The 12,779-nt window shown below is 46.8% G+C and overlaps 1 protein-coding gene across 2 annotated transcripts; it reads right to left on the bottom strand.

Annotated features, from left to right (window-relative positions):
• Nucleotides 1-1,441: 1,441 nt before the first annotated feature.
• PEX19 (peroxisomal biogenesis factor 19) lies at nt 1,442-8,389 on the bottom strand. 2 transcript variants are annotated; one of them, XM_036343689.1, is made up of 9 exons: nt 8,281-8,386; nt 7,523-7,650; nt 6,922-7,031; nt 6,355-6,520; nt 5,833-5,918; nt 5,461-5,622; nt 2,962-3,138; nt 2,684-2,728; nt 1,442-2,522 (listed from the first exon to the last, which is right to left on the bottom strand). In XM_036343689.1, the coding sequence occupies exons 2-9, from the start codon at nt 7,581-7,583 to the stop codon at nt 2,439-2,441; spliced, it is 891 nt and encodes a 296-aa protein (XP_036199582.1). In that variant the 5' UTR covers nt 7,584-7,650; nt 8,281-8,386; the 3' UTR covers nt 1,442-2,438. The 2 variants fall into 2 exon arrangements, with proteins under 2 accessions (XP_036199582.1, XP_036199581.1); XM_036343688.1 differs by lacking the exon at nt 7,523-7,650 and having other exon boundaries at nt 8,281-8,389.
• Between the last annotated feature and the right edge of the window lie 4,390 nt (nt 8,390-12,779).

Raw genomic sequence — 12,779 nt, forward strand, 5'->3', positions numbered from 1 at the left:
TCTCTAGAGCTGCTAAGAGGCTGGGGCGGGCCCAGCGCAATGCTACTCAAAGGTGGTTCGAAGACATACTGGTCTGTGAACTTTTTTTTAAACCATTCTGTGACATGATGAGTTAGATTTTGGGTGTTTAGAAACTTTTAGCATTTTGACATTGTTGTGATATTCAAGTGCATGAGCAGTGGACTTATCTTGATAAATGAGGTCTGATCAGTTTTGAGTGTTGTCAAACTTTCGTGGTGGGGAACACTGAGTGTGAACTGCACACTTGTCATGGGCAACAGGAATACATACTGGTGGTATGAAGAACTGGATATTTATAAAACAAATAACCAGTTTGAGAGGACCGTTCCATCCTTTCAAAAGTCTTACAATAATTCCAGCAGTGTTTTTAGAACAGAGAGTCAATTTGTTCATGATCAATCAAAGTAAAAATGAAAATAAATGGCTTGAGAACAAACTAAAGCAGATGAGGGCATACACTCCGATTCCTGGAGTAAGCCCTGGCCGACCCGGCAAAAAGCGAGAATTTATAAAAGAAAATGGGCAGCAGGGTCGGCACGCAGTTCAAGGGCCGGACTCTTTGGTCTTTCCTCTCTCCTTTCTATCCTCATCCGGTTTTTGGCTGGAGCTGTAAGCAGAGAATTTTGGTCATTTAGGCCCATCATCACCAGTCTATCTACACTTTTCCGTTCTCCTGCAGAGCACAGGAGTCTCAGATTCAACCTGGGCTCTTCCACACTCTGGTTAGGAACAGTAGTTAGACTTCCCCCAGCCTGTGACCTCAAGAACATTTCCTTCCTTGGCAATACCATAGAGCAGGGGTCCTCAAACTGCGGCCCGCCGAAAACATTTATCCGGCCTGCCGGGTGTTTTTGCCGCCGCCGCCTGTCCTGCTTAGCAGCCGACTCGTCCCGGGCCCGCAGTGCGCATGTGTAGAATGTCTGAGGGACAGTGAACTGGCCCCGTTTAAAAAGTTTGAGGACCTCTGCCATAGAACATGTGAGATCTTATGGGCTGAAAGGCTTACCCTGTGGGAAGTGACTGAGACGGTGAACGTGAACCTGCTTTGGTAGTTATTTTCTGAGGGCGGAGCCAGGACAGCCAGTTGGTCTCACCAGATTATCCACCAATACATGGCAGCCAAGGTCCATAGATCCACTAGCTCCCGTAGGAGGGGAAGGTCCGCTCAAAGAAAAATAATTTAGACGACACATTAACAAAAGTAATGCGAAATGTTAAAATCAATACAAATGAAAGGGCTTCCGATTGAAATACTCGGAGGAAGTGAGGAAAGGTCATTCCGTCTCCTTTGCCAAATGAGGTAGATTGAGCTGGGGAAGGGGGGAGGGCGGGCAGAACCCAGCCCTGCAATGTTATGTGGAACTCCTCTGCTAACATTACTCACACTCTGTGCAGAAGCTGAGGAAGACAAAGACCTGGATGAAAAACACTCCTCACTTAAAATATTTATTAGTCTGGAAAAAGGACCCAGGCTGCATCCCAACTTTTCTTGAACCACTTCCCGAATCAAGCCACAGGACTCAAAGGAGGTGTTTCAAATAAGCCAAAACCTATCTGGGGAAGAACAGTCAATCATTCCCTAGACCTGACATTACAATTACATGTGTTTGCTGGGGGTGGGGGGGTGGGGGCAGCGAGAACGGTAGGTGGACTAGATGAGGGAGGGGAAACAGGATGGGCCCTTCTTTGTCACAGTTTGGGCTCAGAGAAGGGCTGAGATAAACAGGTATTTTTGAAAGAGGGGAGATAAAAGGAAGGCCAAGGGCTGGTTCACCCTGACCACACAGCACTGCAGAAACAGGGTAGCAACTTGAGGTGCTGGAACAGGGATTTGAGGACTCAGCACCTGGAGAGAGGAGAATCCCAAGGCTTCTTTTTCACCCCCACTGTGAATAGAGGCAAAGCCTCCACCTCCTTTCCCTTCGGAGAATTCAGAAAGGTCTGCCTGAAGGCAAGAGGGCATGGTGGCAGACCTATAGCTCCAGCCCAGACTAAGTTTCTCCCCATTCATTTCCAAAGGCCCTGCTCAAGAGAACTACTGAATAGAGTACCAAGATTCTGTCCCTGCTCCCCAGGTCCAAGAAAGGGGAGTGGAGACAAGGCACAAAGACCCTGGGTACAAAGGTGAACATCAATGTGGCCAAATATAACAAGGGATGCCTTCCTTCACCTGGTAGGTAGCTGGGCCTTTGCTAGCAGCAGACACCACCATCAAAAGGGCTCACAGAAATGGCCTGCGGAACAGGCCTTATTCCTAGAAAGTCAGGGGAAAAGCCCCAGTTGGTATGGCACCATCTTGGATGGGATGACGGAGGGCAGCGGGCAGACCACTCCCACGACAACACTCCTGCCTCAGCTCCCAGTGGTTCTCCAGACGTTCCCCGTGGCTGGCAATCAGGGAGGAAACATGCTGTGTTTCACATGATCAGACACTGTTCGCCATTGGCACCTGGTGGGCCTGACAGATTGAGGGCATCCAGGTCAAAGTTGAGGCCAGGAGGCTGGAGAGAGATGAAGGAACTCAGAAAACTGCTCATATTTCAGGTCAGAGCATCGGAAGGTCCATCCCCAGGAGCCACAATTATCACCTGAGGGGGAATCACTAAAGGCTAAAGAATTCTGGAAACCTGGGCTCAGATTAAAATCTAGAAGATATACTCACCATCTCCCCAGCCAGCTCTTTTGGAGGATGGCCCAAATCCTGTAGCTGGAAAATAAGGAAAGAGGAACATCAGACAGAGAAAACCCCAGAAGCAGCTAAAAGCAAGAATCTGAGCTGTGGTCTCTCTGCTTTCTCCTGAGGACCATGCTATCTGGCCTCTCTTGTGCTCCCTCTTTCACCTGGGTTTGGCACTGTGGCCTGGGTTCCTTCCCAGATTGTCCTCCACCCAACACCCCGCCTGACAGCACCATCGGGCAGACAGCAGGAGGAGGCCTCACCTGCTGCATAAGGTCCAGCACTGTCTCAAAACGAGCTTTCTGCGTGGCCTCGCTGTCGGTGGGGGTCTCTGCTTCAAACTGCTCGCAAATCTTGCCCATGACGCTGTGCTGTTCCTGATATTTTTCAAACTGTTCTGGAGGGAGAGACTCCCGGTGACCCTGCAACCATTCTGGATACTAAAAGAAGAAAAAAATGGGCGGGGAGGAATTAAGTGAATAATGGATAAGGAAGGGCAATAGAATATGAAGAGCTGCCGAAACCGGTTTGGCTCAGTGGATAGAGCGTCGGCCTGCGGACTGAAAGGTCCCAGGTTCGATTCCGGTCAAGGGCATGTACCTGGGTTGCGGGCACATCCCTAGTGGGAGATGTGCAGGAGGCAGCTGATTGATGTTTCTCTCTCATCGATGTTTCTAACTCTCTATCTCTCTCCCTTCCTCTCTGTAAAAAATCAATAAAATATATTTAAAAAAAAAAAAAAAAAAAAAAAGAATATGAAGAGCAATAAAGTACCAAGGAGAGGGGAAGACAAGAGAAGGAAAAGTTAAACAAGCTAATTCAGCATGAGAAGTAGCAATGACCCCAACCAATCACCTGGCTATGCTAGCATTTGTCACTGGAGGATGGTAAACTTTTTCCATGAAGGGACAGACAACAAATATTTTAGGCTTTAAGGGCCACATATGGTCTCTGTCAAGTATTTTCCTTTTTGTTTGTTTTGATTTTATATCCTTTAAAAATGTGAGAGTTGGGTCCTAGCCTGTTTGGCTCAGACTAAAGGGTTGCGGGTTCAATTCTGGTCAAGGGAACATACCTCAGTTGTAGACTCGATCCCCAGCCCTGGTTAGGGGGTGTGTGGGAGGCAACCAATCGATGCATCTCCCTCACACCGATGTTTCTTTGTCTCTCCCTCTCCCTTTCACTCTCTCTAAAAATCAAAATATCAAAGGAAAAATATTCTTTTTTTTTTCTTTTGATTTGGGAAATTAGTGAGTTTTATTTTTTTATTTTATTTTTTTTATTGCTTAAAGTATTACAAAGAGTATTACATATGTCTCCTTTTTTTCCCCCTGCCCTTGACATTCCCCTGGCCTCCTCTACCCGCCAGTGTCTTATGTCCATTGGTTATGCTTATATGCATGCATACAAGTCCTTTGGTTGATCTCTTACCCACCCCCCTCCTGCCCTCCCACCCTCCCCGGCCTTCCTGCTGTAGTTTGACAGTCTGTTCGAGGCAGCTCTGCCTCTGTATCTATTTTTGTTCATAAGTTTATAATGGTCTTTATTATCCAGAAATGAGTGAGATCATGTGGTATTTTTCCTTCATTGACTGGCTTATTTCACTTAGCATAATGCTCTCCAGTTCCATCCATGCTGTTGCAAATGGTAAGAGTTCCTTCTTTTTTATAGCAGCATAGTATTCCATCGTGTAGATGTACCACAGTTTTCTAATCCATTCATCTACAGATGGGCACTTAGGCTGTTTCCAGATCTTAGCTATGGTGAATTGTGCTGCTATGAACATAGGGGTGCATATATCCTTTCTGATTGGTGTTTCTGGTTTCCTGGGATATATTCCTAGAAGTGGGATCACAGGGTCAAATGGGAGTTCCATTTGTAGTTTTTTGAGGAAGGAAAAATATTCTTGAGTGAGGATTAACACACACACACACAAAATTAAAACAGACAAAACAAAAAGAAGAAAGCTCGCCCTAGCTTGTTTGGTTCAGTAGATAGAGTGTTGGTATGGGGACTGAAGGGTCCCCGGTTCGATTATGGTCAAGGGCACATGCCTGGGTTGCGGGCTCAATCCCCAGTAGGGGGTGTGCAGGAGGCAGCCAATCAATGATTCTCTCTAATCATGGATGTTTCTATCTCTCTCCCTCTCTGAAATTAATAAAAAAAAAAAAAAAATATATATATATATATATTTTAAAGAAGAAAGCCCTTTAAGGGCTGTTAACATTAAAAAAAAAAAAAAAAAAGTAAAAGTTGGATGTGTTCCACCCAGATCTTAGTTTGCACTATTCATTTCACACTTGATCATATGTTCCTCTATGCAACTGAAAAGCTTCTATTCCTGTATTTTATTTCTTTAATAAAACTATATACTTGTTCAAGGCAGCAACCACCATTTACATTGCTCTTAAGTTGTTTTTAGCAAAAAGCCAGTAAATCCTCAGTGAAACACTGTTAGAGAACTGAACACAGAGATGAAACAAGGGGTTGCTCAGACAACTAAATATATTAAACCATTTTATAGTAAACTAGAGCTGAAGGGTTTCCCTTTCTCCCTTAGATATCCTCAGTGTGGTAAAGCTTTATTCTCTTAGAGACACAACTCTCCAACTCTCCCCAATCCAAACAAACAAACAGGAGAAAGAAACAATGGGAGTTATATACCCGAGTTTCTCTATCTTTGCAGGCTCTAAGCAGACAAAGTAGCCACAGGAGTGGATACAACGGGGAACAAGGAGGACAAGCAGAAACAGTTCACAAACCTTTTCTGTGATCTCCTTCAGTGATGGGTACAGCACATCCTTGGACAGTAGGTTCTGCATGATACTCTGCATGATGGGGAGGATGTTTCCTTCAGCATCCCCTTCATCCATGCCCAGTCCTTCCATGGCCTTGGTCAGCTCCTCTTCTGACATGCCTGAGTTCTAGAAAGGACAGAGAGAGGTGAGCAAGTACACTGCCTTCTTGGGATGCTTCTTACCTTTTCAGGTGGGAAAGAACTATTTAAATTTGACTGTAGCAAAACAGTGAGGCAGGGACAGACTGGAGATGATACCCAAGAGTCTGTCTTTGAGACCCTGCTGGTGAAGTGTCTGCGAATGAGCCCCTTGTGGTCCCCTCCCTCCTCCCCTCACCTGCAGATCAGTGGCATTTTTGGCCAATCCACTTAGTGTCTCCTTTAGGCAAGAAGTGAATTCTTGTTGGGAAGTTACATCACTACCTAGGAGAGATCAAAAGAGCCATGGTCATTTACGATTTTAACTGTTTGCTTACCTAGACTGACCTGGTTACCAGCTTGGATATGGAGCATTTAGTTGTGAGTCACTAGCACTACCAAATTTCAGGATGCTCTATGGTTATCTTCATAGTCATTTTCACAAATCGACATGGCCTGTGCGTTAGTTTGTGCTCCATGATGACACTCAGGATAACACTACCCCTTTGAATCGATCCGTTTCCAATAAAACTTTCCATTCCGTTCCACCTATCATACCCCTTTCATCAGCAGGATTCCCTCCCTCCTCCCCTCTCCCTCTCCACCCCATGGCAGTGGTGTCATGATTGCTACCAACTTCATTAAGAATTCTGGTGGTCTCAAGCAAGGATGACGTAAGAGGTTTGCTCAGGTATTTCCAGTTGTCTGGGGCCCGCCTCACCCACTCTTCCCGCAGCCTCCGAGAGCTTTTGGAACTGCTCCACCAGGTGGGGCTCTTCCTCAGCCAGCTCCTTCATTGCCTTCTCGAACTCGGCAGTGGCTTGGGAAGCCAGCTCGCTGTCGAATAGTTCCTGGAAAAACTTCTCTTGGGAGGCGAAGAGGGCATCCTGCGGGGGAAGAGTGGCCAAAATGCATCTCTTGGCACTACCCTGCACCTGACCTCTGACAAAAGTCACAGGCAGAGGATCTGGGAAACAGTGCCTCCCTCCTACCCATCCCTATTGGGCATTCTAACCACCTCTCTTAAGGCATCTGGCCTCAGCGGGAAAGGTATGGAGTGGCGTTCCCAAATCATGTAAATGTCCTCTTTTCTCAAAGAATTTCCTGAGATCCACTCCACTGCAAGCCCCTGTTTCACAAGGACTGAGGCCTGCAAGGGCACTCAGCATGTGAGGTCAAGGCACCCTCGTCCCACTCCCCTCTGGCCCACAGGGACGTGCCCCACCGCTGCTCAGAGCTGCATACTATCTCCGCCCACTCCCACGCCCCAAGCAGGTGGAATTTATACTTTGGCAGTGTCTCCTGGCGATCTCTTCTGGGGCCCTGAAGCATCAGGGGCCTCGGTGGCAGGAGGAGGTGCCGGGGAGGGTCTGGCCTTATCGAAATCATCAAGCGCACCTTCAGAGACAAGAGACACGGTGTGTGTGTTGGGGATGGATGAGAATAGAAGGCTGGGCAAAGCACTGAGAGAACAATCTTTCCAACTGCCAACTTCCCTACATGCTTCTTTTTTTTTGAGTCTCCTTATTCTGGCCCACTCCTAAGCAAGCCTCCCAATTCTCTCCCCATTACCTAATTTATTGGGGGAAAAAAAAAAGAGGGAAACACACCTTCAAGTAGAACAGGCACCTCCCTCAGAACCGGGAGGAGTGTTACACAGAAATTCTGCAGAAACACCTCTACCTACAGCGCCTTCCCTGCAAACCCTACACATACATCCAACAGGAGCAGAGAACACAATACCCTCAACCCCCCCCCACTCACTCCGCAGCCCTAAAGGAACTCACCTTTGGCAGGAAAGCAGAAGCCACCCTCCTCCCACCCACCTTCCCATGGGTCCTGGTACCAGTACAAACTGAACTCCAGGGAAGGGCATCCAAGCCTCTCACCCTCCAATCTGGCCCTCCCTGGGCAGAGCCCCGGGACTCCTCTGGCCCCGTCTCTGCACATGGCCGTGCGCCAAGTCACACAGAGTCACTTGGCACTCGCCACCGTTTGTTCATCCTTCCGCCTGTGACTGGGAAGACAAGAACATTCACCTCTGCCCTGCAAAGCCGGTGCCCTCGCTGCCAGTCTGCGCGCCAGGCCTCGGGGGCGAGCCCTGGCCCACTCCGGGCAACACCGAGAGCATGGAGGGCACGGCGAGGGAAGGAGGGGGGGTGACCTGTCTCCCTGAGACCTTCTCATCCTCAGCTTTTCAAAATAATAGGAAAGGAGTCGGCTCCAGCTCTGCCAGGAGGAGGGAACGGGACGGGGCCCGGGAGAGAGGTGGGAGGCCTGGAGGAGGGGAGGGCCCGCCGGGAGGGGCGCGCCGGGGTGGCGAGTTGGGGAGCCACCGTGAGCGTCTGCGAGCAGCCCCCGGAGGCCCGGAGAACCGACCAATGCAAAGTAGGGGCCTGGGGCCCAGAAACGCCGTCCGCCGGACTACCGTGTCCGCTCCGGCAGGGCGATCGGCCTGGGTCCTCGGGGGGCTCCCAGCTCCCGCCGCCGGGGAAGGGGCCAGGAGAGGCTCCTCCGAGTCGCAGTCAGACCCGCCGCCCCCGTCCGGCCCCGGGACGGCCTCCCCGCTCCGCCCCAGCAGCTCGGGTTCACTCAACGCCCCGAGCGGGTCCTCACGCCGCCTCGCGTCTCTCCGTTGCGGGCTTACTTTCCAGAAGCTCCTCCAACTCCCGGTCCGCGTCGGCCGCGACCCCACAGTCCCCCTCCGCTGCGGCCATCTTGCTGCCTCCGCTGCACCGTAGGGGGCGGGACTCCGCACCTCGCGCCCCACCCCTTCCGCCTCTGCGACCAATGGTAAGGCGGGCCCGGGTAGAGTCGTCATTTTTAAAGGGACAGCAAGGTGTGGGGTTTGTTTTTCTTTTCAGAACCATTTAACTAACAGAGGGGAACTTACTGGGATCTTTTGCTAGGTTTCTTACTGGCCTGCACACTTTCTGACATACTATGTATTTTACCTATTTATATTGTTTATATTGTCCTCCCTTCCCCTTCGCCTAGGCCTCTCCCTCTGGAATTTCAGCGCCGTGATAGCAAGGATTTTACTCCTGTCTTCACTGCTGTCTTCTCACTCCTAGGCGGGGCCTAACACTTAGTTGGCTCTCCCAGACCTTATATGAGGACCATCTTTATGCGGAATCAAATGGGCATCTCTTGTTTCCTAGTCTCCATGAGAACTGTCACACTAAGGCCTGGGACTTAAGAACTCAATGTTGGTTGAATCAATTCAGACAGGAAAAATTGCTGGGATCCAGCCCCAGCAGGTCCAGGGGTTCCCAAAGGTGTGGACGGAGTCGGAGAAGAAGGAATAACATGGAGACAGTGTTCAGTTGATCACCATGGTTGGGTTCTCTATTGTTCTATTACATCTGTATTTATACCATTTGATCCTATAAGCATGCCTCTATAGCAGGGGTGGGCAAACTTTTTGACTCGAGGGCCACAATGGGTTCTTAAACTGGACTGGAGGGCCGGAACAAAAGCATGGATGGAGTGTTTGTGTGAACTAATATAAATTCAAAGTAAACATCATTACATAAAAGGGTACAGTCTTTTTTTTTTTTTTCATTTCAAACGGGCCGAATCCAGCCCACAGGCCGTAGTTTGCCCACGGCTGCTCTATAGTCTATAATCACATCATGGTATGTTTTGGGTAACCTTCTACAGTTCCTTGTTTCATTTCCAGTTTCTTATCTGACCGTTGCCAAAAATCCTGTCTCTATCTAGTTCTGTTGATTTTAATCCTGTCTAGGTTAATCTCTGTGTTCCATTACAAGGGCTATTCCAAGGTCACTGCTCTACTGATAAGCTATAAGGAAGTCACTGAAGGAGATAATCCTACCCAGTAAAGGTCATGTCCTCTCAGCCTCGCTGCTTGCCTTCCCTGGGACTGCCCTGTGTCGGTGGGTCTCCAGGGGTATAGGCTTTGGTGCTTTCCCTGGTGGGCAGACCCCTGGGGATGTGGGCCCAACAAGTCCCAAATTTATTGCCAACAGTCTTAGTCCAAGTTCTTCATAAGTAGTACATGGTATTTCTGTAACACTAGGGGGTCTTACCGATGCATTCCCTTCCTTAGTCCTGTTAATTCCTAACTCCAGGGAAACATCCTCACCTGGGAAACAACCTTTCTCGGGGAGGTGGTCCTGGTTAAAACACATAGCGCTAAGAGGGGGAGCAAACATATGCCATATACACCAGGTCCCTTGAAACATAAGCTGTGCAGATGTTTCTTCCCTGCAGCGACTGTGTCAAGCAGCAAGGGTGGACCGGCTTCCGGCAAATTCCCCCATTTTTATTTTTTAAATGACAGCACGTGTAAATCAGCGGCCACCTCTCGGATTAGGGTGTTTAAGACTCGGAAGAAGACTTGTTTGTGACTTTGCCAACAGGTCAGTCCCAGGCTTAACCTTTTATCGGCTCCCCACAAAAAGTATTACCCTGGGACCTTGAACTGAGCAAGAGAGCAATTTGGATGTAGTAGTAATAGACCTGCCTTCCCTGACCATCTCCTCTTCTCTGTACAGAATCCAACCGCCAATGGAGGGAATTTGGGGAGGCTCACACAGAGACACTCTAGACAACCCCTCCTCCTCTGGATTGTTCTATTCAGATCCATCAGAACACACAAACTGCCCGAGATACAAATCTAATTTAGCACTTAGAGGGCACCTACTGTTGAAGACCCCGCACAGTGGAAGACAGATAAATCAGGACCAGCTGTAAAGGAGCTGACTGGGGATTAGGCTGGAGGTAGTACTAGACATATACACAGTAAGAACAGCACAAGGTCTTTTTTTTTTTTTTTTTTAAATATATATTTTATTGATTCTTTTACAGAGAGGAAGGGAGAGGGACAGAGAGTTAGAAATATCGATGAGAGAGAAACATCGACCAGCTGCCTCCTGCACACCCCCCACTGGGGATGTGCCTGCAACCAAGGTACATGCCCTTGACCGGAATCGAACCTGGGACCCTTCAGTCCGCAGGCCGATGCTCTATCCACTGAGCCAAACCGGTTTGGCAACAAGGTCTTAAAAGTGTCTTAAAAGAGGTCAGGATAAAGTGCTATAAAGTTTAAAAAAGGAAAAATCACATTAAAATGAAAAGTCATTTCATGGTTTTTATCGTTAGCTTCCCAAACACACCTGAATACTGTTTCAAAGCACCATATCTGGTACATCCTTTTTCCTTTACAAACAGAGCACAGACTTATAAAATCACACCTGTGCACAACTTACTGTATTCTTCCAAGCAGTGGGAGACATTCTGAACTAAATTCTAGCCCTAACTCTCACTAAATCACTTTAAAACCCTTGCCACTCTAGACCTCAGATTACAAATATGTAATAATAAAGTTGGGACAGTTAGGTTCCTCTTCAATTATAATCTTCTCTAATCAAGTCCTCTGATTAACCTAGTTCTCCCCAACACCTGAAACAATTACAGACATTCTCATTCAATTCCAAACTGCTACCTGTGTATCTCTAATATGACTATAGTCACATCAAGCACATGATTAAAAAATAGGCATTTCTATTGGCTTTTTTAAAAAAATATTTTTATTGATTTCAGAAAGGAAGGGAGAGGAAGAGAGAGATAGAATCAATGATGAGAGGGAATCATTGATTGGCTGCCTCCTGCAGGTTGGACCAAGCATGTGCCCACAACCCAGGCATGTGCCCTTGACCGGAATCGAACCTGGGACCCTTCGGTCCACAGGCTGACGCTCTATCCACCGAGCCAAACCGGCCAGGGATCTATTGGCTTTTCATTAATGTGGTAATATAAGCATGTTAATAAGGAAAATACTAGATGGTAATTGAGAAAATTATGATGGAGTTGAAAACAAGCATGGATCTTCTTTTGCATTCTTAAACTTGCTTCTGCTTTTCTGTTTTACTACTGATACTACTACACCTCATCTCAGTATTTACTCACCTCTTGCCTTTCTAATGTATAGTGAACAATGTTGTGAAACAGTAATTCACAGCATTTTTTTTATAGCACTCTAGATTAAGGACATAATAGCTCTCCACTGTTTTTGACCAATTTCAAATTCTTGCCTGGTATTCACAATTTCACATTTATCCATTTTGTTTTCCCAATTCCATAAGCTTCAAGAAACATGGAAGGGGGCGTGCAGGAGGCAGCCGATCAATGATTCTCTCTCATCAATGATGTTTCTCTCTCTCTCCCCCTCTCCCTTCCTCTCTAAAAATCAATAAAAAATAAAAATAAAAAACATGGATAACTCACTTTTTTTTATATCCCTGAGTTCAGAATAACTCATATGTTTATATGCAGTTAATTTTGTACTTTAATTTTTAAAGTTACAGAAGTCTTTTTGGCCAAAATTTATTACCAACTTGCATATATTTACAGAAAGCATGGTTGTAACTTGAGACAGTGTTACCAAAATAAGGCAGGCTTAGTTTGGGGATACTTTAAGAAAGCAACTCCTAAAACTAAAAAAATGTAAAGGACTATGCTCTTTTTTAAAAGACAATTTTTAAAAGATATGCTTTTATTGATTTTAGAGAGGTAGGGAGAGGAAGAGATAGAAATATTGATGAGAGAGAAACATTGATCGGTTGCCTCCTGCATGCCCCCCAGTGGGGATCGAGCCCCCATCCTGGGCATGTGCCCTGACCAGGAATTGAACCAGTGACATCCTGGTGAATGAAATGACACTCAATCCACTGAGCCACACCAGCTGGGCAAAAATATATATATTTTAATCAAAGACACAGCATGTTATTCTACTCAGTCTTAGCACATAGCAAGCAAAATACTATATCAGCACTGTAATTATCCTAATTTAATGTATTTATCTCTAATTAATCTTACATATGTATATTACATGTAAAACATCTAGAACAGTGACAGACATGATAGGTGCTCAATAAATACTGGCTGTAATTAACAACAGATGAAAGGTTGCAGTCAATAATGGAACAGGGGAGCTATTTGCTTTCCACCATTCTCACAGCAGTTTAGTATATCCTATGAAAAATGTGTGCTTAGTTTTAAACAATGGGTATTTACTATTTTTGTAATTAACCTAGTTCCCCCCTAGTTCTTTGGTGGGCAGCTGCATGGAGTAAGTGGGAACATGAAAGTGTCCAGAAAACAAACGGCAAGCCACAAAAC

This window comes from Myotis myotis, unplaced genomic scaffold (assembly GCF_014108235.1).
Source record: "Myotis myotis isolate mMyoMyo1 unplaced genomic scaffold, mMyoMyo1.p scaffold_m19_p_18, whole genome shotgun sequence".
NCBI lineage: Eukaryota > Metazoa > Chordata > Mammalia > Chiroptera > Vespertilionidae > Myotis > Myotis myotis.